Source organism: Cucurbita moschata, unplaced genomic scaffold (assembly GCF_002738365.1).
Source record: "Cucurbita moschata cultivar Rifu unplaced genomic scaffold, Cmos_1.0 Cmo_Scf00008, whole genome shotgun sequence".
In the NCBI taxonomy this organism is placed as follows: Eukaryota; Viridiplantae; Streptophyta; class Magnoliopsida; order Cucurbitales; family Cucurbitaceae; genus Cucurbita; species Cucurbita moschata.
In genome coordinates, this window is record NW_019268524.1 from 2,984,849 (window position 1) to 3,008,891 (window position 24,043).

Sequence of the window (24,043 nt, forward strand, 5' to 3'; positions counted from 1 at the left end):
TAATTATTTAAAAAAAATTATTTATCCACATGTTACATTCATAACTAAAATATTAGTCACAATCCATCACAAACATTAATTACCAACTTTAAATATTCTTAATTTTATCGTTGGGTTTGGTTGAATTATAACTCTATTTTTAGTTGGTTGAATCGACTGGTCCATCACTTGAATGTTCCATTTTTTTAAAATTTAACTCAACCCACACTAAAAAAATCTAACTCGACTTGTGGTTTGAATTGGTCAGATTCTTAGGTCATATATTGTATTTAATAATAAAAATAATAATTTCATATTTGATTTGTGCTAATTTTAGTAAATGATGTAACAATTATACATTTTAAACTGTGTGGGGCCCACTGGATAATGCCCACTAAAGTGTATTCCATAATGTGGTCTTGTTTTTTTTTTTAATGATATGATAATATTTTAATTCTACAAACGTAATCCTAAAAACACGGAATTTCCTATTTTTTAAATCTTATTTAAAAATTGGACTAAAAGAAAAATGCCTTATTTAAAACGTTTTTCTTTTCTAAAAACATTTTTAAACACTTTTTAAATAATGTAGAGGTAAATTTTATTTATTTAAAAAAATAATAATAAATAATTATCGAGGGTGTACACGTAAAATCACCTCTATTTCAATCATAGGTAGCAGCAAAAAGACAGAACAATTAATATATATTAAAATAAAAAAATAAAAATAAAAATCCAACTCATGAGGATAAGAATATTTGTAGAAACCCACTTATTTTTTCTTGGAGAAAATAGTAATTTCCACTTAAATATTTAAAGACCGTCCAATGAGAAATCGACAAGTAGGAATTTTGAAAATGATTTAAAGAAAATAAAAAAAAATAAATAAATAAAGAAAATTAAGAGAGAATTGAAGCTACCAAATCAGATTCCCAATTGGCTTTTTAGGAGTGGGCATCTTTTGCTTTGCATTTTATGGACAACTCCTCCCCAACACAGATTCTCAACTTTCCCCTTCCTTTTGTACCCCCCATTTTATGTCCACGTGGGCGCTCGTCCTCGCTCCCGTTCTTCCCCTTTAAAAGTAGACTATTGTAACGACTTTAGTCCACTGCTAGCAGATATTGTCCGTTTTTACTTGTTACGTATTGGGCTAAAGCGGACGATATCTACTAGCGGTGGTCTCGGATTGTTACAATTGGTATCAGAGTCTGTGTATAAGTGAGGACACTGAGCCCACAAATAGGGAGGATTGTGAAATCTAACATCAGTTGAACAGGGAAACGAAATATTCCTTGTAAGAGTGTGGAAATCTCTCTTTAGTAGACGCGTTTTAAAATCTTGAGGCTAACGGTGATACGAAACGTGTTAAAATGAACAATATTTGCTAGCGGTGACCTAAGGCTGTTATAGTTATAACCACTAATTTTCAGCTCAACAATAACATGTAGAGTAAGAAGTCGAACATCTAGCCTCAAACCTCTTAGATTATTTCAATAGTAATTTTCGGATCAATTTTGTGAATAAAACCCTAATTATTAATGTTAAATTACAAGTTTCAGCTGAGTTGTGGTTAAGGGTGAAATGTCATGCCACTCGAACCTAGAGCTAACTGGTTCTCCTCGAAATGCGTTGAGGCGCAGCAGTTGACTAGACATTTAGGGGTAAAGCACTGTTTTGATGTGAGCCGCGAGAGCGGTACCAAATTGAGGCAAACTTTGAATACTATATATGATCTCAAAATAACATGGGTCAAGGTCGGCCAGTGAGACGATGGGGATAAGCTTCATCGTCGAGAGGGAAACAACCCGGATCACCAACTAAGGCCCCTAAATGACTGCGAGGTAAGGATACAGAGGTCACTAAACTTTCACGACTTGTCTAATAATTTTATTTTTAAAAGTTTGAAGTTATAGATAATATGGTCCTTAAATTTTTAATTGAGCAGTTAAAAAAAATAAATGGAGAATTAAAAGATTTTTTAAAAACTAATTAATATCTTATTATTCCTTATCTTTACCTTTTAATTGATATAATCATTAAAATTAAGAATTAATTGAGCACTAATTTTTTTTAGTAGAGTGATGGTGGGACCATTTATTATTATTATTATTATTATTATTATTATTATTATTATTATTATTTTATGTGGAGAGCTTCTAGTTCAGGCTTTTGCTTCCTCCTTCAAGACATGAATAGTTTTTTTGTTTTACACATTATAGGTTTTATTATAAATAATTTAATTTAATGATTATAAAATTGGTATATAACCCATTTCAATTACTATACCCAAATTTAATTTCCACCGAGATTAAAAAAAATTGTTTCCAAACGAAGGCTTGCCACGTGGTCAAATCATTGACGTACACATATCTAAACTTGAGTCAAAACTACAATGAGGTTAACATTGTTTACAAATAAGCTGACCACAATGTAGGGATAGATAGATAGTACCGACACACAATCTACTGCTCATTAGGGTTGTACACAGCTAGTAGATATTGTCCACTTTAGCCCATTACGTATAGCCGTCAGCCTCATGGTTTTAAAACGTTAGGAGATGTTTCCATACCCTTATAATTAATGCTTTGTTCCCTTCTCCAATCAATGTGAGATCTCACAATCCATCTTCTTAGGTGCTCAACGTCCTTGTTGGCACACTGACTGGTATCTGACTCTGATAGATTATTAGGGTTTAGGGTCATTGACATGGTTAACTTTGACATTCTCATGATTGAGCTATCGAAAAAGAAAGTACATCTTATGTAAAGTTTTTATGGGTTATCTTATTCGAATACTCTCATTTGAATGTGGGCTCGGTTCGTTTATATTACCCCTTCATTACACGGGTGACCCAATAACTCAATTAATACTTTTTCGGTCGGGATTTGCTTTTATAATCAGCTGTAAAGTATAAACTTTGATGAAATGGAAATGAGTGAAAGTAAAGAGGGTGGTAAAGAGGGATTTGATGATCTTTAAAGCAATTTCTTTGGCTTTGTGTGTGACTTTGGTGGATCTCCAACGCTGCACTTAGAAGAAAGCAAATGGAGGGTGATTAGATAGGCTACACACAAGGCCTCAAGCTTCTTCCCACATGGAATCAAAACCTGTATAGAACAAACAAGAACAAGAACATGAAGTATTTGAAGCGATTAAGATTATTCGTTGAAACATTAGTTAGTGGAATGGCGTATAAAATTTAAAGCTTCTTTATGCAAAACCAAACCCAAACCCCCAAAACATTTAACACATATTCCTTCTTATGATTGCTTCTTGCATCCATACCCATTTCTGTTCCTCTGTTCTTCGACTCTGTCTCTGCAACCTCACCGGAAAACCCACTTCAAATCCCGTTTAATTGGAGACAGAGAGACAGAGATATGGTCGGTCGGTTGTTGTTCTTCTTCTTTCTTGTCTTTTTGATTTCTCCGGCGGTCGGGAATGATCAGTCGGGGTTTTTCTCTCTGATGAAACAGACGGTGGTTGGGAATTCTCTGCCGTCTGATTGGGATGGGAAATCGTTCTGTAACTTCACCGGCGTGAGCTGTAATGAAATGGGGTTTGTGGTGGGGATTGATCTTTCAGGTCGGGTGGTTTCCGGGAGGTTTCCGGCGGATGTTTGTTCTTATTTGCCGGAATTGAGAGTGCTCCGTCTTGGCCGGAGTGGGTTTCGTGGGACTTTTCCACATGGGATAATGAATTGCTCTGTTTTAGAAGAACTGGACATGACTTTTCTGTATCTAACAGGGACGCTACCGGATTTCTCGCCGTTGAAAAATTTAAGGATTCTCGACTTGTCGTACAACAATTTCACCGGCGACTTTCCGTTGTCGGTTTTCAATTTGACAAATCTCGAGAGGCTGAATTTCAATGAAGATAGTAATTTCAACACGTGGCAGTTGCCGGAGAGTATCTCCGGCTTGACGAAGCTGAAATCAATGGTGTTGACGACATGTATGCTGGAAGGTCGGATTCCGGCGACGATTGGGAACATGACATCGCTCGTTGACCTCGAATTAAGCGGCAATTTCCTCGCCGGAAAAATCCCGAGAGAAATCGGAAATCTGAAGAATTTGAGAGACTTGGAGCTTTATTACAACTTTTTAATCGGCGAAATTCCAGAGGAGCTTGGGAATTTGACAGAACTCGTGGACTTGGACATGTCGGTCAACAAGTTGACTGGGAAGCTTCCAGAGTCGATTTGTCGTCTTCCTAAGCTGGAAGTTCTTCAGCTTTACAACAACAGCTTAACAGGGGAGATTCCAATTTCAATTTCGAATTCAACGACACTCACTATGTTATCCCTTTACGACAACTACATGACAGGACAAGTTCCAAGTAATTTGGGTCAATTCTCGCCGATGGTCGTTCTCGACTTGTCGGAAAATGATTTCTCCGGTCGGTTACCGACAGATGTCTGTGGAGAAGGTAAATTAATGTATTTTCTCGTGTTGCAAAACAAATTCTCCGGTGAAATCCCGCCGTCGTACGGTAAATGCCAGTCACTTTTACGGTTTCGTGTCAGTTCCAATTTATTAACCGGTTCGGTGCCGGAGGGGCTTCTGGGTCTTCCTCATGTTTCGATTATTGATTTCGGTAACAATAATTTAACCGGCGAGATTCCGAATTCTTTTGTGAAAGCTAGAAATCTCTCCGAGTTGTTCATGCAGAGTAATAAAATTTCCGGCGTGTTGCCGCCGGAAATTTCTGAAGCGACCAATTTGGTTAAGATTGATCTCAGCTACAATCTCTTGTCGGGCCCGATTTCTTCCGAAATTGGGAATCTCCGGCGGCTTAATTTGTTGCTTTTACAAGGAAATCAGCTGAATTCTTCAATACCCACTTCACTTTCTCAGCTGAAATCTCTGAATGTTCTTGATTTATCCGACAATCATTTGACCGGAAACATCCCGGAAAGCCTCTGCGAGTTGCTGCCGAATTCAATCAATTTCTCAAACAATCAACTCACCGGTCCGATTCCTCTGTCTCTGATCAAAGGCGGGCTCGCCGAAAGCTTCTCCGGCAACCCAGGACTCTGCGTTTCGGTTTATTTAGATTCCTCCGATCACAAATTCCCAATTTGTCCACAAAACTACAACAAAAAGCGGCTGAATTCCATCTGGGCAATCGGAATATCGGCGTTTATAATCTTCATCGGCGCTGCTCTGTATCTACGACGGCGATTCAGCAGAGAAAAATCAGTAATGGAACAGGACGAAACACTGTCGTCATCGTTTTTCTCATACGACGTCAAAAGCTTCCACCGAATTAGCTTCGACCCACGAGAGGTAATCGAATCAATGGTCGATAAGAACATCGTCGGCCATGGCGGCTCCGGCACGGTGTACAAAATCGAATTAAACAGCGGCGAAATCGTCGCCGTTAAACGGCTGTGGAGTCGGAAGGGGAAGGATACGACGTCGGATCAAGATCAATTGTATTTGGATAAGGAATTAAAAACAGAGGTGGAGACCTTGGGGAGTATACGGCATAAAAATATAGTTAAATTATATTGCTATTTCTCCAGCTTGGATTGCAGCCTTTTGGTTTATGAGTACATGCCAAATGGCAACCTATGGGACGCCCTCCATAAGGGTTGGGTTCATTTGGAGTGGCCAACGCGGCACCAAATTGCGCTTGGCATAGCGCAGGGCTTGGCTTATCTTCACCATGACTTGTTGCCTTCTATTATCCACAGGGACATTAAGACCACTAATATCTTACTCGACGTCAATTATCACCCAAAAGTTGCAGATTTCGGCATCGCTAAGGTTTTGCAAGCTCGAGCCGGAAAGGATTCCACTACCACCGTCATCGCCGGAACCTATGGCTATCTTGCCCCAGGTATGTTCTTAACTCTCGACTCATTGAATGTTTTAGTCTCTATCCTAAAATCATATCATTTATATGAAACAGAGTACGCGTATTCGTCAAAAACGACAACGAAGTGCGATGTATATAGCTTTGGGATTGTGTTAATGGAGCTGATAACTGGGAAGAAGCCGGTGGAGGCGGAGTTTGGAGAGAATAAGAATATTATATACTGGGTGTCGAATAAAGTAGACACGAAAGAAGGAGCTATGGAAGTTTTAGACAAGAGAGTTTCTGCGTCGTTTAAAGATGAAATGATTCAAGTTTTGAGGATTGCAATTCGTTGCACGTATAAGAATCCTGCCCTTCGACCTACCATGAAGGAAGTGGCTCAGTTGTTGATTGAAGCCGACCCTTGCAAATTCGATTCTCAAAATAACAAATGCTCGAAACACGCCACCGCCAAAATCAAGAACAACCCATTTGAGCTATGACTTTGAACCATCAAAAGTTGTATCTATCCAATCAAGAACAACCCTAATCTTCAGGTCAACGGGTGTAGCATCTTCATATACATACATATATCTCTCTTGTAAATATTCTCTTTTATATTTCTTGGCATCACTTTTCTCGAGCTTATTTGATATGATTATTAGTGTTCGTCGCCTGATTTCGACAAAAGAACAGTAAAGTTCGTTGCTTATAAAAATGTCGATAGAACTACGTAACTAGCTAGTAAATGAAAGCGGGAATTACCCATACAAAAAAGTATTTGTAATAACCCAAGTCCACCGCTAGTAAATATTATTTGCTTTGGTTCGTTACGTATCACTGTCAACTTCAAAATTTTAAAACGCATCTACTATGGAGAAGGTCTAGCCCTATTTCAACTAGTGTCTCGCACCGTTCGCTGACTGATTTTTGTAAAGAATGATATTGCATATTACATCAAGACGGTTCCTTATTCTAAACCAATATAATTGAAGGCATGATTCCGAATTCCATTGAAACCCCACACCCACTTCAAACCGAAAAGCATATATATATATATATATATATATATTTAAAAAAGCATATATTAAAAATGTAAGCATCATAATAAGTGTCACAATATTTTGTAAAAAAAATATAATACAATATTTTATTAACAAGGTTTAAATTTTAATACTCAAACAATTGAAACAGGTAAATATAAATAAATAAATAAATAAATATGGAGATTATTAATTTAAAAACATTTTAGTGAAAACATTATTAATGAGGGAAAATAAAAAATAAAAAATTATATTTGAGTGGAGTGATCTCGATGATTGATTATTGTTTTGACGGTTGAGATTAATTACAATTGTTTATATTATCGCTAAAATACGGAAACTCAAGAAATTATAATTTAATACAAAATAATTAATTAAAATTATAATATTATATTTAAAATATTATTTGATTTATTTATTTGCATTAATATCTGCAAATTGTACCGAAATACCACATACCACCAGAAGTCAAAATGCAAGCTGTGATGATGGGTGGGTTGTGTCATGGGTGCTCCACTTTAAACTCTATTTTTTTTTTAAATAAAAAAATTAATTTTAAAATTTCACACGATGTCTGTATGATTTGAGAATTCGACCCGCTCGAACTATCGAACCAATGCTTTGGGTTGAATTAGTGAAAATTAAACATTCGAGTTAATTCAGAGGTTGATATTTTTTTTGTCACGTCAACTTAAAAATAAGGCTATAATCCAATCCAACTATACACTATTTTTTTTTAAAATTATTACGAAAATTAAGAATGTTTAACGAAAGGAAACTCTCACGATGTTCCTTTGTAATTAAGCAGCATCCTTTAAGTAGGGGTGCACTGGACCGTATAATAGGCACCCCACCCCAACCTGAGTTAGTGAGCCATGTAATAGGCGACCATTTCACGTAGTTCAAAGGGCACTTGAGTCAACCGCTCGCGCTCGACTACATCTTGACCCCTGTAAAAGAATGAGATTCTTGCTGAATCTGAATTTGCTGCTCATTGTCAAACTAATTCCTATTCTGTTCCTACTTCATATTGCAGTGATTTGTAAATATTAAATATTTGAATTATTAATGTGATATGTACGGTGTGAAAATATAACTTTTTTTTAATTATTATCTTTTAAAAAAATTAAAAAAAAACACATTTTTTTAATTTATTAAAATATAACACATTTCAAGAATGATATTTTAATACTTTTTTTAAATAATAATAATAATAATAATATTTTTAAAATTGATAGCGATTAGGGAGAAAGAACGGGGCAGAGACAAAACGGCGAGTATTAATATTGCAGAACAAGAACAAAGAAAGAGAAAAGAGTTGAAAATGGCGTTTCACCGGCCATCCCCAAATCGGAAGGCCCTCAAACCGCCTCCCATAAACCACCCAATCTCTTCTTCTACTCATCTTCTTCCTTCCCCTGTGTTTCCGCCATGGCTGTGCTCCACAGCTTTCTCTCCCCCCCTTTACACAATCCCCAACCTGCCCTTGCTCCCCAACGCCTTTCTTCTCATTGCGCCTTCCCAAATCGAAGGTCATTTTCGGCCATTTACGGATAGTTGCACTACAATGTAGCTTCTCTATTGCGTTCAAAAAGGCAGACAGGATGGAGCCAGGCAAACAATACACCGTATATATATATATATATATAATATTCATACCCCTTTTCAGTTCTTGTTATTTTCTGGGGTTTCCCTTGAATTTTAACCGACGATGAACACCGTACCTTTCTTCATCTCTAATGGGGTTTTTTTTCCAAATGCCCGTTTCTGCTCGCTGGGTGAGAAGCTTTTTGATGACATTCCAAATGTATGTATGTATCGAGATAATGATGAGGATTATGTATGATTTCCTTACTTTCATTACTGGGTTGCAATTAATAGAAGCATATGTTCATTTCATTCTCTTGGTTTACACTTCTTTTAACTCTTTTCCTTTACTTCCCTTTTGTGTTTGTCTGATTTTCTTTTGGTAACTTCTATATTTGTTGTTTGACTGTGTCGATATTCAATACTATTTGTTGCTAATAAGGGGCTTTTGATTGATTCTATGATTTGGAAGAGGACAAAATCTTGGTGGTTGGCTCCCTGGCCATTGGAGTTGATTCTACTGTTTACAATTTGTTTTTGGGGAGATTATCGTTCATTTGCAATGATTTTGTTTTTAGTTTAACAGATGAATGAAATAGATGAGAACAAAGAACAATGTGGTTTGATGATCTGTAGAATCTTGTTCATCCAATATGCAATGTGTAATGATGATACTTCTGGGCATTGATTGATATTTAAAAGAGTAGAGGTTACTGTTTATGTATGATTTCTGGAGATTTATGAGTTTATATGTTCTAGCCTGACAGATTTTGAAATTTATGCTCATTCTTGATTTTCATCCACTAGAGCTAGCTGAATTTTCTTTTCATGGTCCAATTTCAAGCTGCAATGGATCATTGTCTTCGTTTCGATCTGCTTCTTTGCACGAAATGCTTCTTTACTCCAACTTGATTCCCCCAATTAGAAAATGAAGTTTGATCTTCAGATCGAGTTGCCATGTTATGTAGCTGTTCATGCACATTGTCATAACAATGGTTACTCCATTGCTTAGATTCTGATGCTTATCATATGGTTCTTATTCCCTTAGCTGAGTGGGAGCTCTTGATTGTAGAGCATTCTTTTATGAGATTTTCTTGTGTCGAGGAAATGGCTCAGGCCCACCACCAGCAGATATTGTCTTCTTTAGGCTTCCCTTTTCGGGTTTTCCCTCAAGCTTTTTAAAACGCGTATGCTAGGGAGAGGTTTCCACACCCTTATAAAGGGTGTTTCGTTCTAGGGATCTCACAAAATTCTTCAATAAAAACTACTCCATTCTGGCGTATGAACAATGCAAAGTCTTCCTGAACAGTTCTGGAGCTTATCCTTTATGACAATTCACAAGAGTACTTCTGTCAAGTTGTTTAATATCACATTTTTTAAAACCCATTAACTTGATATTTGTAGGCCTTCTGGATAATGTTACCTTTTTTAGTTTTTGCTAGAACAAATGTGTTCAATCATGAATTTTCTTTTGCTGCTGTTTTGGAATCCAGTCTCTGAGAAAGCTGTAAGATATGACAAATGGCAATCAATTCATATGACTGCCTTTCAAATTCATGGGTCTGGAAAGGGTGGGGTATATGCTTGCTTGCTTGGTCGTTTGTTTTGTGATGAATCGTATTTGTAACGGTCGTTTGAGCAATTGAGTTCATTTAAGTCAGGTTGTGTGAGATCCCATACCACACCGATTGGAGAGGGGAACGAGTAGTAGCCAGGACGCTGGGTCCCGAAGGAGAGTAGATTGTGAGATCCCACGTTGGTTGGAGAGAGGAACAAAGCATTCTTTATAAGAGTGTGGAAACCTCTCCCTAGCAGACGCGTTTTAAAAACCTTGAGGGAAAGCCCAAAGAGGACAATATCTACTAGCGGTGGACTTGAGCTGTTACAGGCTGTGTCTCACGACGTTGAACTCTAAGATCAGGTCAGCCGTCTCCTTTGGTGCTACTATATACTCATTTAATACATTCATACGAAAAAAGAACATCGATAGAGGAATATGGTAACAGAAGCACACACATTCACCACAAAGTTTAGTTAAAACAGTGTGGGGGGAAAATGTTGGTAAATAAGATGGGAATAGATTCCTGTCATCCTGTGTGCAGACTTGATTACTTGTTGGTTGGAGGTAGGGAAGGGTAAGAACTATGCAGAGGTTTAGGGTCCCATTTCTGTCATATTGAGTGCTTTCAGTAAGTGATCTGTGGTGAATTGGGAGGTAAGAAACTATGAAGGTTCCCTTACCTGTCACCAAGAACTCAGTAACATGAGAAGACTTGGGCTCAAATAAGGGTAGAATTCAGAGCACCGAGTCAAGAGAGAAGAACAAGAACAGGGAAAGAGAAATGTTTTGTCTTTTTTTTGTTCCAATGTTGTACATGTTTCTTGACAACCAGTAGGATTAGAAGATGGTATTCGTCATTTCTCATGAATGTGTAGGTACGAGTATGTTTATATGTTTGTGTGATTGTTTAGAAGAGGAAGAGAGGTTTGTGAGATCCCACGTTGGTTAGAGAGGAGAACAAAACATTCCTTATAATGGGCATACGTGTTTTAAAAACCTTGTGGGGAAGTCTGAAAGAGAAAGTATGAAGAGGACTATATCTGCTAGTGGTGGGCTTGAGCTGTTACAAATAGTATCAGAGTCAGACACTAGGTGATGGAAGGCTGAGCTCCAAAGGGGGTGGACACGAGGCGGTGTGCGAGCAAGGACGCTAGGCCTTGAAAGGAGTTATAGATTGGGAGCCCTATATCGATTGGAGAAAGGAACAAGTGCCGGTGAGGACACTGGGCCTCAAAGGGGGTGAATTGTGAGATCCCACATCAGTTGAGGAGGAGAACGAAACATTCTTTATAAGGGTGTGGAAATCTCTCCCTAGTAAACATATTTTAAAATTTTTTGAGAGATAGGCCCGAAAAGGAAAACACAAAGAAGACAGCATCGCGGTGTTTGTGAAGTTGTTGGTTGTTGGTTTCATTCAAACTGTAACTACAAAGCAGCAAAGGGGACAGTGAGCAGATCAGTGCAATTTCACGTATGTCTCTTCCACAGCATCTTTTTGCTCTTTTATTATTATGTTTTTTTTCCCCCCCTTCAACTATACCACTAGTTTTTGAATGCCTAATAATGTTCGTTCCCTCGAACGTTGACGGTGCGAGTAAGATGAAAATCTTCTTTTTGAACTTAAACTTAGGCGTCGTTGGACTCGAAACCAGCTTTTGAATTGTGAGAAAACCCGTTATCTAAGAAGTGTGACCTTCTTCTATTTCAATCACGTTGCCCTCTCGCTCTCGCACGGTTATAAGGTACTTTAGCTTATATTTTAGCACTTTTTGGCTTTTATCATGCTAAAGTTAGCTAATGATTAACGTACCTAGGTGACCTATGTCTCGTAGATTCATTATTAGTCAATTTTTATATTCACGGAGTATAATTGAAAAATATATTAAAATATAGGAACTAAATTGAAATATTTCGCGTTAAAAAAAATGAAATTAGAGAGAAATAAATAGGGGAGAATTTCTATTTTCAGAAATAAAAAGAATAAAAAAAAAAAAAAGGAAAAATGGGCCATGATGTGTTAGATTATGGGCCCTTGTTTTAATAGTTTGGGCCATACGTGTTTCGAACATCATTGTGTCCTTTTGTATAATTGCATGTCGCATTAATTGCATTTTACTATGGAATTTGGAATTTCAAATTTAGTTTTGGGATTTCGATATTATAATAATAATAATAATAATACATTTTTATGATTTTATGGTCGGGTTAAATTTATTATTTAATTAACATTATTTGGGAAATTAGGGAAAATTTGTGGTCCTCGAGAGTTACGTACACCTTTTATTTACCATATGTCACGTTAGCATCACTTTTTAGGTCGAGAAGACTTAACGACCTATTTAATAAAGTCAATGTCAAACATAATATAACATATATTTGATGTAACACTATTTAGTTAAATTACAGCAACGAATTTCTTTGTTACTTTTAATATTTTTTTTAAATTGAGGAATTTAAATTCAATTTTGCCTATAATTTTTTTTTAAAAAAAAATCTCAAATATAAAGTTTAAGGATATAATTATTAAAAAAAAAAAACATAAATTGCGATATAATGATAAGTCACATCGAGGTTGTTTTTCTTAGGAAAAACATGAACCAATATTCCACTTTAATGCAATCCAACCTAAAAATGTTCCATTCATGCCTTAATTCCAACTATATAAATACAAAAATTATTATTATCGACCTTTAAGTCACATTCACTCGCATAATACACCACCCACCCGTAAAAACCTAGGGGAGAACTGGAAGCTCGTCAAGATAAGGGACAAAGTCCGGAAAGCGAAGATTGTGTGTTGGAAATGTTAGGATCACGCAACTCACACACTCGATCTAGATAAAGAACATGAAGAACACGAAGAATAAAAGAAAGGAGACATAAGGAGAAGGGAAATCTCTGTTAAGAATCACGAATCTCCACAATAATATGATATTGTGCACTTTTGAGCATAAGCTCTCAAGGTTTCATAACATACTTATAAACTCATGATCATTCCCCCAACGTAGGACTCACTCCCAACATAACATACCCATTTTAAAAACTTTGAAGGGAAACTCGAAAGGAAAAGTCAAAAGAGGATAATATTTACTCGTCTGAGAGGCCTCATGACATTTTTTATTCCGAAGGCGTTACACGTATGGAGCTATCACTTAAGATTTGAATAACATGCTTTGCCTTATTCTCTACTTTTTTTTTATGTATTTATATTTTATAATAAAATAAATAATTGTTTATTGAAAAGGGAAAATTGGATAATAAAAATAATAATAATACGATAAGTGAGTATAATTATTTGGAAAATAGTGCACAAAAAGATGGAGCCAACGACAGGCCAATGTGCGTACGCACCACACATGTTTTTAATTTTTTTTTTCTAATATTTATTTATTTATTAATTCCTATTTTTCCATTTTATTTCCTTTTACCAAAAATTATTTAATTTATCTAATAAAAATATTAGTATTAATAAATTATCATTTATTTATTTATTTATTAGTTCATGATAAGTAGCAATATTTTTAAAAAAATATTAGTAATTATTTTTTAGAAAAATCATTTTTTTAATGAATTATTCTAATTTAATTTCACACCCATCTCTTTATTTATTTATTTATTTATTATTATTTTAGTTTATTTTATTTAATTTTAAGAAGGTACGAGATATATCTTTATCTATTATTCTCCATTCATGTCGTGATTCTTTATTTAGATAAGGTACCTTCCACTTAATTAAATTTACATTTTGACACGTACTCCCATTAGAATATAAATCAATTTTCCAAAAAAAAAAAAATTAATTAATTAATTAAAATTATTTTTTAGAAAAGGATGTTAAATTGATTTGCTATATTTTCCACCAATGTCGGCGTATGATGTATATATAGGTAATTTGGGACATTTTCGAACACTGTTTATGACCAAAACCATGCATCAAATTAAATATTAATCATGTATAGATCAAAATCGTGCACCTAATTAAATACGAACTAAAGAATCTCCAAATACATGTATCTATAAGTAATTTTGTTATTTATTCTTTAAGCGCTAAGGATGTGTAAATTCGAAATACGACTTTAAAATTTTGGTCACGGTATCGGGCGTTTAAGTGAAAGGTTGAACGTAAGAGAAGAATTTCCAATTTTAATCATGAATTTTGGAGGGCTTTTTAGCAAACAAAAAGCTATACACCCACTATTGATGGTGTAGGACGTTTTACATTTCAACCCCCAAAATTCTCCTATTTTCCTTTTGACCCAGAATCTTAATAGGTTAAAGTTCGAATAAATTTTAGTCCGAATATCATGAACTTTAGATCGGTAACTCTCCAAAAGCTCCTTTAAATTTGGACAAACTTTTACATAAACATCGAGACGAACTCTGAAAAGGGTAAAACGGGAATTAAGTAAAAATTGGTTTAAAGTAATAGAAGGGATGAATAAAGATTTATTCTTTCAAGATCATTACTACTAATTTAACTTGTGAGAGATTTCCTTGCATGACTTGAATTCTATATTCTTCTTTTTTGAGCCAAAACAAAAAAACACAATCAACCTTTCCTTATTCGTTGCATCTTTTTTCTTCTCTAAAATCCCACTTTTTGCTTCCTATATTTATATCATAGCTCTCCCCTTCACTTCTCATATCCATCCTCTCCAAGCAACCAAAAATGGCTGCACATCAATTCCCTAAGAACTCTATGCACCTCGACCAAAATCTAGAAGCTGCCTTGGGCGGGTTTGGCAAGGACTTCGATGACGATGGTCGAGAGAAGCGAACAGGTAGTGAAAGTTGTATTACTATTTGTGTCTTATCTACTGAACTATACAAGCTGATATACATATACGTGTGGATTGTGGATTGAAGGAACATGGGTTACTGCAAGTGCTCATATTATCACGGCGGTGATTGGGTCGGGAGTTCTATCTTTGGCATGGACAATCGCGCAGTTGGGTTGGGTGGTCGGACCGGCGGTTTTGGTGGCGTTTTCGTTTATCACATATTTCACTTCCACCATGTTGGCTGATTGTTATAGAGCTCCAGACCCAGTAACTGGGAAAAGGAACTACACTTATATGGATGTTGTCAAAGCTCATTTGGGTAACACTAAAACTAAACTAAACTGAAATCTTCTGTTTTAATCTCTTCACCATTTTGTTGAGTTGGGTTATCTTGGAATGTTGCAGGAGGAACAAAGTTTAAGCTTTGTGGGTTAGCTCAGTATGGTAATTTGGTTGGAATTAGCATTGGCTACACCATTACTGCCTCTATTAGCATGGTGTAAGTATACTTTAGCCTCCTGTTTCTTTATTAGGTATTAAAAGCTTTGTTCGGTTTTGTTGCTAAGTATTAAACTCCCCTTGTCTTCTGTACGTGTCTAATAGGTTCTTAAAGTTTTAAAAAGCGTTTAAAATAGTCTTAAACACGGGTAACTTAAATTCACAACCTAACAGTTCGTAGACCAACCCGAGATGTAAATTAAGATGGTTTAAAATGCTAAGTTAACAATGATTTTGTGACTAATGAAATGAAATCAGAGCGGTGAAGAAGTCAAACTGCTACCACAAGAATGGGCATCAGGCAGACTGCACCGTCTCTGGTGTTCCATACATGCTACTATTTTCGGCCATGCAAGTGTTGCTCAGCCAAATTCCCAACTTCCACAAGCTCTCATGGCTCTCTATTCTCGCCGCCGTCATGTCGTTTGCTTACGCTAGCATCGGAGTCGGCCTGTCCATCGCAAAAGTCGCAAGTATACATACCTAAACACATAAAGATATAAGATTGAAACATAGTTTTTATGGTACAAAATTATGAGTCACATTTTTGTGTGTTGAAGGTGGTGAGAATGGACAAACAAGCTTGACAGGGATTGATGTCTCAGGACAGGAGAAAGTATTCAGGGCCTTCCGAGCTATTGGGGATATTGCCTTTGCTTATGCCTATTCTACCGTCCTCGTTGAAATACAGGTAATTTCTTTCTTTCTTTCCTATCTACCACTAGAGCTGAAACTTCAACAACAATGTAAGTGAAGGAATTTCAATAAAAAAAAGGCAGATTCTAGTTGTGAGTGGGAAGAAAATAAGAGGTGGGTATGAAAATGAAAGGAAAGAAGCGTGGGGAGGAAGGTTGAAAAATGAATGAAGAACATGTAAGAGACATAAAAGTGTGGCTAAACAATAACACTACAAAAATCTTCAACAGTAAGGGGAGCCATTATATGAGAGGCAATGTCAAAGAGTTGTTCTGTTACGGTACGGGGTCCAGTTTCAGAACGACACTGACTTGACATCTTGTTTGCTTTCTTCTTTGTTATTTACTTTATAGAATACTCACATTCACATTTAAAGTAAACTATTGCCTATTTAACCATAAACTTTGAAAATTTAGAGATCTAATAGATACAAAGAAGAAAAGAGTACGTACCAATTATCGTTGAACTCTGTTTTTCGTTTGGATAAGAATGATTGTGGTTGAAATTTCGGCTCGGATTTAGATTCTATGGACCATAGAAATTGCGTGGACCACATCCACTGTACTGTAAAGGCGGTCCCAATCTTCAGCACCCAGAAAAATGGCATCTTCCTTTCTTTCTGGGTTTGGGTGCAGATTCATTACATCACCATCACAGAGTTTCGTATGGATTTGAGACGACGGTCCAACAAACTTCTTCCTGTGGACCCCTTTAAACCCAATCATACAATAAATTACATTTAAAATCTCCAGTTTTTCCATCTTTACTGCTGAAAACAGATGTGTTACCATTTTGATGATGTTCCAACTCTTGTCGCTTGCATCATTCCCCCGGGGCCAAGGTTTGGCCCAGCATGTCCCTGTTCCTATCATGTTGAAAGCTCACAATCATACGTATTATTCTGCTCAAGATAATGTAGCAACAAATCCAAAACTAGCAATGAACTCACAGCTCAATGACTTACCCATGAATTTACAGGACACATTGAGATCAAGCCCACCAGAAAACAAAGCAATGAAGAGGGCAACTTTTGTCGGCATCTCAACCACCAGTCTTTTCTACATACTCTGTGGTTGTGTTGGTTATGCAGCATTCGGAAACAATGCACCAGGAAATTTCCTTACTGGCTTCGGATTCTACGAGCCCTTTTGGCTCATTGACTTCGCCAATATCTGCATTGCTGTTCACCTAGTTGGTGCTTACCAGGTGAAATCAATTGATCAGTTCCCAACTCCTACATGAACGACATTTGTGAAACTTAACCTTTTAGTACTCCATCAGTTTATGTTCTAAGTTTTGTACATGAATACTATAACCTGCAGGTATTCTGCCAACCCGTGTATGGGTTCGTGGAAAAATGGTGCAGCACAAGGTGGCCAGAAAGCAAATTCATAACAACAGAGCACATCATCAAGTTACCTTTTAATGGAGAGTATCCGCTCAGCTACTTCAGATTGATTTGGAGGACAGCATATGTGATAGTGACGACTGTGATAGCTATGATATTCCCATTCTTCAATGCTTTCCTTGCTTTGCTTGGGGCTACTTCATTTTGGCCATTGACAGTCTACTTTCCGGTCGAGATGTACATAGCAAGGACTAAATTGCCCAGATTCTCTTTCACCTGGATCTGGCTGAAGATATTGAGCTGGGCCTGCTTGGTCATTTCACTAATGGCTGCTGCTGGATCAATTCAATCCCTGGCACATGAAGTGAAGAAATACAAGCCCTTCCAAGTTGAGATTTGATTAGTAGCAAAGTCCAGTAATCTTATAAACGTCACCAAACAGCATTGTCTCAAAGTGAACTTGAATTTACATCTACTCCTAAATTTTCAACAACCTTATTGGACAGCCTCTACATTAAGGCGATATGTTTTAGTAGGGGAAAAGGAAAAGGAACAATGCAATTTATCAATAAAAATAAATATCTTTCTGCAACTGCTATTCTGCCCCTAAGTACAATATATGCTTACAAGTTTCACAAAAACATGATCATCGTTAGGCTGTGTTTACATATTGAGGGGGGAAATGTCACAAGAGCTCCCAAGTGTATGTCAAATTTTCCAGATTATGGCAAAACTAACTGCCCTAAGGCGTATCAGCAGTTAACACTCGTCTGTGCAACATCCTTTCTCCGAAACAATCGGCTCAGAGATAAGAAAGTGGTCATCGTCTATACCTACCATCAGAAATAAATTCCTACTAAGACCACTGGAAACCAGTACACTACCCTCCTGTTAAACAATATTTAAATAGCCAAATTGGGGAAACCATATGATTACCAAAGAAAACAAATCAACTAGACTCGGTCTCACTGATAACAAAAGCTTGAATAAGACTCTGGGCAGCATGAGTCTGCTCAGGCGTTCCAGAAATGATAACTAGAGTTTCAACTGCTCCTTGCTTTGGTTCGGAAATCGTAATTTTTGCATCAGAAACCTACAAGAAAGATGGGTCCTGTGAGATAGCTGTGACTATTACTACCTTTCAGTACATTACTAATCGGAGGTCTAATGAAAAGCTTCCTTCATATTATAAAACTAGATTACTAATTGGAACTTCATTTTTAAATGACTGCAAATGTTTCACCGTGATCTCTCTATCAGAATCACTTTAAGACATTATCCCATACATAAAGACTTTCAGAAAAAGGGAACTAAAGCATGCATGACATGCCCCCGTGAACGAATAGGCTCACTTCAAAGATCTAAAAGTACTAAAAAGAAAACAAACATTGAGATCGAGCACAACACTTCAAGTGAGACAATTACTTATTATGCAAACTAGCTTATGGCATCTATATGATGACATGATGTATGGGCATTTCGCAAAACAATTTTCTAAATAAATATGTAATATCTTTTTAAAAAAAAAAAACTTTTTCTTTTTGTCCTTTGGATCAAAAACACAAAAATGAATATTCATACCTGACGAATCTGTCTCAAACATTCACCATTCTCTCCACAAATAACAGGAACAAGGTTTCTAGGAAGAACTACTTCAACAGTGGTGCTCGTAATAATAGCTGGATTATTTCCTCTGCATAAATAAAATGAAAATCAAACACTGATCTCCATAAGGGAGCAAAAGTAATTGAAGTGGCAGATAGCAAACCCTCCAAATCCAGCCATTCTTCTACGATGGGCTCCTGCGAAGTCTGGCAAGCCAACACCACCTTCAACTCGTCCCTGAAATACAGTTCAAAGGAGAGAAAAGATTATCAACTTTAGACCAACACCAGTCTTCTTTATTTGGCTGAAAAATCATCACAGTTACAGACACCAAAAACTAATTGTGGGGGGAAAAAAGTGTTAAACACCTGGGAGCTCCATGGTTTTCTATCAGACAATAGAGAAGCACCAGGCCTATGAAGAAAAGGAGGCTGATCATCCCGCAAATCACTAAGTGAAGGAATGCCACTAAGAGCATCAAGCTTATGAAATGAGGGGCCTAATTTGAATGAACTCCTGGAGGTGATAATTCTCTCCTTCCAAAATATGAAGGAAGTCGATCTATGAATGCAGGATTTGGATGACTATTAACAGATGGAAATGCATGGCGGAAAAAATGATGTCTCAGCAGAGTAGTGATCTGCAACATAGCATCTTGAACTGCTTCGGGCTCTCCATTTATCTGTCAGTAAAGTGACATGCAAGTAATGGTTTAAAGTTGGATGCAAGAAGTACCAGATGATGAAGGACGACCAAAATACCCTAACCAAAATAAACATCAACTACTTGGCATTAATCGGTAGTGATATAATCTTAACCAAATTTGTAAGATCCTGTTATTATCATGTATGATATATGTAACTGGTGAACAAACCTGAACTACTTCTTCATCTTCCGCAGCACACTTCAACAACTTTGATGTCACAGCTTGTCTCTTGCTGAAGAGTCTTAACTATTGCTCCTCCTTTTCCAATTACATTTCCAACTCTCTCAGATGGGCATAATAAACGAAAACTTAAAATTTCATGAGAAGGTTGGATTCGACCAGGAATGCTGGTTTCATACTGTTTAGGAGCAAGAGAAGGAACACTGGAACGAAAATTGCCAACATCACGCGGCACAGAGTAAGGGACTAACTCATCACTGGATGCTGCACAGGTAGGAAGTTTATGCCTGGGAAGAATTCTAATTTGCGCTCCACTATCAGATGACATTTGTTTGACTACACTGCCAGCCTTTCCCAATAAGCACCCAGCTTGACTAGAAAGAACAAGCAATCTTAAGACAAATGTAGACAGCTTATCACCTTCAGCATCTGTTTTCTGCCACCGGTTCTTCGTCTAAGAACTTCTCAGATACAAGAAAGAGGGCCTTCCGCAATTGCAAATGTGGAACTTCCTTCTGTTTACCATCTTCCAAAGGAGGAGAATCTTTATCTTCTTTCTTTTTACACTCAGCAATATTGTCACCGTTCTCCTCGACTTCAGAATTTTTCTTGTCTTCCTTATTATTCTGCTCAGGGTTCACTTCAGTTTCTTGATTAGGGCCTGCAATTACTACTATTTTCTCATTACTTCCATGTACAGTTTCCTCTACTCTGATTTCTACACCTGTTTCTTCACGAATTTGAGATAAAACATCCCCATCTCCACCTATTAGACTGCCAATTCTTGAAACATGAAAGAGGACACGAAAGACAGCATAACCAGGAGAGAGTTTGAAGGATTGGTTTTGTGAACGAGAACCACCTAATGGCTTGTGCCACTTTCCTTTCCCATTCGGCTTGACAAAGCTCCGATCACGTGATCTCTTTGAGGGAGTCAATGGAGCAGACATTCCTGCTGATAACACAGAACAAGGGTTCCAAATTAATAAGCCAACAACAAAGATAACTGAACCTTAGAAGCATCCTGTACTAGAAAACCAGCAAGTACACTGACCCAAATTGCATCTACAAAACAAATTCGCCTAAATGAAAAACACAAAAGAAACAAAAAATAACCCAGCGCCATGAAGCTAGGGGAATGCAATCCCACACATACTGACAATATCCATTTCCTTGCATCATAAAAAATTACAAACGCAAGAGTTTGGCAAATGATCGAGTATTAAATTTTGAATGGCTAAATGAAGCAAGTATGGAGACCATTAAAGCTTAAACTGTGGAGACCAACCCGGCTTAGGCAAGATAATGAAAAGCTTGAAGAAGAGTATAATATCCACTACTAAAAAAACTTACAGTATCAGGGGGTATTCAGTGATTCCAGGTCGAAGAAAACGGCCTTCAATGGAAATTCCGGTGGGAAATGCCGTCCAGTTATTGAGCTCCGAGCAGTGCAAAAGAAGTTGGAGAAATGACCGAAATCCCTTGGCACTTGAAATTCCAAAAGAGAAAGCGAGGGGTCTTTGGCGTTTTGCATAATTCTCCGGTTTCTGGAAATCTGAGTCGGGTCGGGTTTACTATACGGTCCCGACTTGGCCAGATGACGCCATTTGAGCTCTGAAATGTTTTGTCTTATTCAGTTGGCGGGTTTTTTCGACCCGACCCGACCCGATTAGATGTAATCGGGTGGGGGTTAAGAAGTGAAGATTAATAAGTTAGGTGGAGTTAATTAGTAGATTTAATATGTTGATGTTTGTGGTACGAGTTCTAAAGTCTGTGTTTTGAGTGGTGAGTTGTCTAGAATTCTGAAGTCTTAATTTAATTATACTCGATTTTATTTGGTATAAAAGAAAGTATTTTGTTGTTTGAGGCTGTTAAAATTGAGAAAAAGTTGAAAGAGAAAATTAATTTGTAAAAAATCTGTTGATCAAATGTTCTTGATCTCACAACAAATGAGTTGAATTCCACAAAGAAAAAAAGATAATCAAATCTAGCTAAATGCGTTTTCTCCGATATCAATAAATTATTTTTGCATTTGTTATTCTTTTTCAAATATTTCACATCAAATTTTATGGTTGTCTTCATTCAACCTCAGAATCAAAAGCATTAGTCGAACTGAATCATCAAAACGAACTCGCACAGAAATAACCAACCTAATTGATGTAATTGGATAAAATCATACAATTACTGCTCGAGTTCTTGTGGATTGATGATCAGTAGAATTAGAGAGACGGAGAATCTCAAACATTAGGTTGTTTTGTACTGAAAGGTCTAGGGTTCTACTCCGTGCAACAAACAGACAGATTACGTGCAACAGCCAATTCTTGATTCGACAAATTAATCGAGATGCATTTCATTAATAGAAACAATTCCAGATAGCGGATTGACTAAACAGAGATTTCCGAGCCGCACAATTCCGAAACAAAAGTCTAATTAAAACATCAATGATACAGATAATACAGGAAAAGAACAGAGAGAGTTACTAGTATTACTCGCTAGTAGACGGTGCTTGTTCCGATGAAGCAATCGAAGAGGCTACCTCCACATTACCATCGCCAGAGACTGGTGAAACAAAAGTCCAGTCCGGTGGAAGATTCGGCAGAGGAGGATACACAGTCGGCTTGCGCTTAATGTCCCATGGCTGAGACTTCCGTGGCCTCGTTTTCATGTGATGTGCAGTCGCCTTCTTGTTCGGCCTCGACGAGCATTCAATCACCAAACTCCCACCGGAACATGGAGCAGCAGCATTTCTTGCAGACGGTTTCACCAATGGCGGAACCGAAATCCTACAGCCGAAAAAGGTCGAAATCGACATGGCTCCTAACAGAGCGTGGGAAAGACAATGGAGACCTATCAATTGGGATTGGATTCGTTATCTTCGTTCTCTTCACGTTATAAAATATTATGAAAATCGTCCCATTTTATTGGGCCATTCCTCATATTTCGGCCCATGGGCTTTACTATTAAATTATAAATTTGGTTTCATTTAAAAAATGCCATAATTTTTCTATCATTTAATAAAATTTAATAATATAATAAATTTTAAAAACAAAGTCACTGAGTTCGAATTGGGTCCGATTCAAATACTTTTTAGACTTAATCCAATTATTCTAATTATAAATTTTTTTAACACAGTCATTTATTCAAGTTTATTTATTATTAATAAAAATAAAATGCTATTTATTTATTTCAAATAAATAATCTAAATTCAATTTCAATATATATTTTTAAAATTTTTCTTTCAAATAATTAAAAAAATTAAGAGTTATTAAAAAATAAATAATAATTACGAAATAAAATAAAATAAATCGATTATTATTATTTATTTATTTATTTTAAGATCTCAAAAGACGGCAATATGCACGGCATGAATCCTGAATATAAGGTATAATTGGCGGAAAGATAACGTCGTTGACTAAAAAATTATTAATTTTTTTTTTAATTATAGAGAATAACCAACTTAATTTTATTTTTTTAAAATAAAAAATAAAAAAGTGAGAATGTCGGAGGAAAATAATGGTTGAATTAATTAAAATAAGGTCAAAAAATGAGATAAAATCCAACATTAAATAAAAAGTAAGAGATGATGTGACACTCCCACTCTAATTATTTATTGCGTACTATATGTTATGTTTATTATATCCCACATCAAATTAAATTTTAAAAATAAAATATAATCCTTTTAAACCCAATGTCTGGTCAACCTAACTGAGAGTTGACCTTTTTTTATTTTTTATTTTTTTTATTGAAAATATAATGTAAATGGTCAAAAGCTTGGAAGCTGTGGGACTTTATGATGTAAATTAATTATTTAATTTTATAATGCGAAATCTCCCCCAAATTATATAGTTATTATTTAATTAATTAATCTAAATAATTTTATCGTGGTAACTGTGCAATTAATTTATATTTTTACATCAATAATTTACCTAAAATTATTATTTAAAAAAAAAACAAAAAAACAACATGAAAAGGCACACTAAACGACGGTTGTCGCTGCCCAAAACGCCACCAACTTCAAACCAAACGCACCACAAATTTCCATCATTTTATCCATTTATATTTTCTTTTTTCAAATCATACCTTTTTTTTTCCCTTAAATATTAATTCTTTAATTTTAAATCAATGAAATAATAACTAACAAAACTCCACTTCCCATCCCTACCAAAATATCAATGAAATATATATATATATATATATATATATATATATATATATATATATATATATATATATATATATATATATATATATATA

The 24,043-nt window shown here is 36.1% G+C and overlaps 3 protein-coding genes, 1 long non-coding RNA gene and 1 pseudogene across 4 annotated transcripts; 2 read left to right on the top strand and 3 right to left on the bottom strand.

Annotated features, from left to right (window-relative positions):
* Positions 1–3,132: 3,132 nt before the first annotated feature.
* On the top strand, positions 3,133–6,453 carry LOC111446099 (receptor protein-tyrosine kinase CEPR1). The gene is made up of 2 exons (XM_023084761.1): positions 3,133–5,826; positions 5,899–6,453. Exons 1-2 carry the CDS (start codon positions 3,363–3,365, stop codon positions 6,285–6,287), a joined length of 2,853 nt encoding a protein of 950 aa, XP_022940529.1. The 5' UTR covers positions 3,133–3,362; the 3' UTR covers positions 6,288–6,453.
* An 8,105-nt stretch (positions 6,454–14,558) lies between these two features.
* On the top strand, positions 14,559–17,890 carry LOC111446640 (amino acid permease 6-like). Its single transcript, XM_023085530.1, has 7 exons — positions 14,559–14,756; positions 14,842–15,075; positions 15,162–15,255; positions 15,513–15,727; positions 15,815–15,945; positions 16,929–17,156; positions 17,273–17,890. Exons 1-7 carry the CDS (start codon positions 14,645–14,647, stop codon positions 17,696–17,698), a joined length of 1,440 nt encoding a protein of 479 aa, XP_022941298.1. The 5' UTR covers positions 14,559–14,644; the 3' UTR covers positions 17,699–17,890.
* Positions 15,433–17,462, bottom strand: LOC111446641. The gene is made up of 5 exons (XR_002711123.1): positions 17,370–17,462; positions 16,915–17,184; positions 16,739–16,815; positions 16,403–16,659; positions 15,433–15,737 (listed from the first exon to the last, which is right to left on the bottom strand). It is a non-coding gene; the product is annotated as an uncharacterized LOC111446641 (long non-coding RNA).
* Positions 17,891–18,067: 177 nt separating the features above from the next.
* Positions 18,068–21,645, bottom strand: LOC111446240 (annotated as a pseudogene).
* A 629-nt stretch (positions 21,646–22,274) lies between these two features.
* LOC111446242 (50S ribosomal protein 6, chloroplastic-like) lies at positions 22,275–22,601 on the bottom strand. The gene has a single exon (XM_023084969.1). It carries the CDS (start codon positions 22,599–22,601, stop codon positions 22,275–22,277), a length of 327 nt encoding a protein of 108 aa, XP_022940737.1.
* Positions 22,602–24,043: the final 1,442 nt, after the last annotated feature.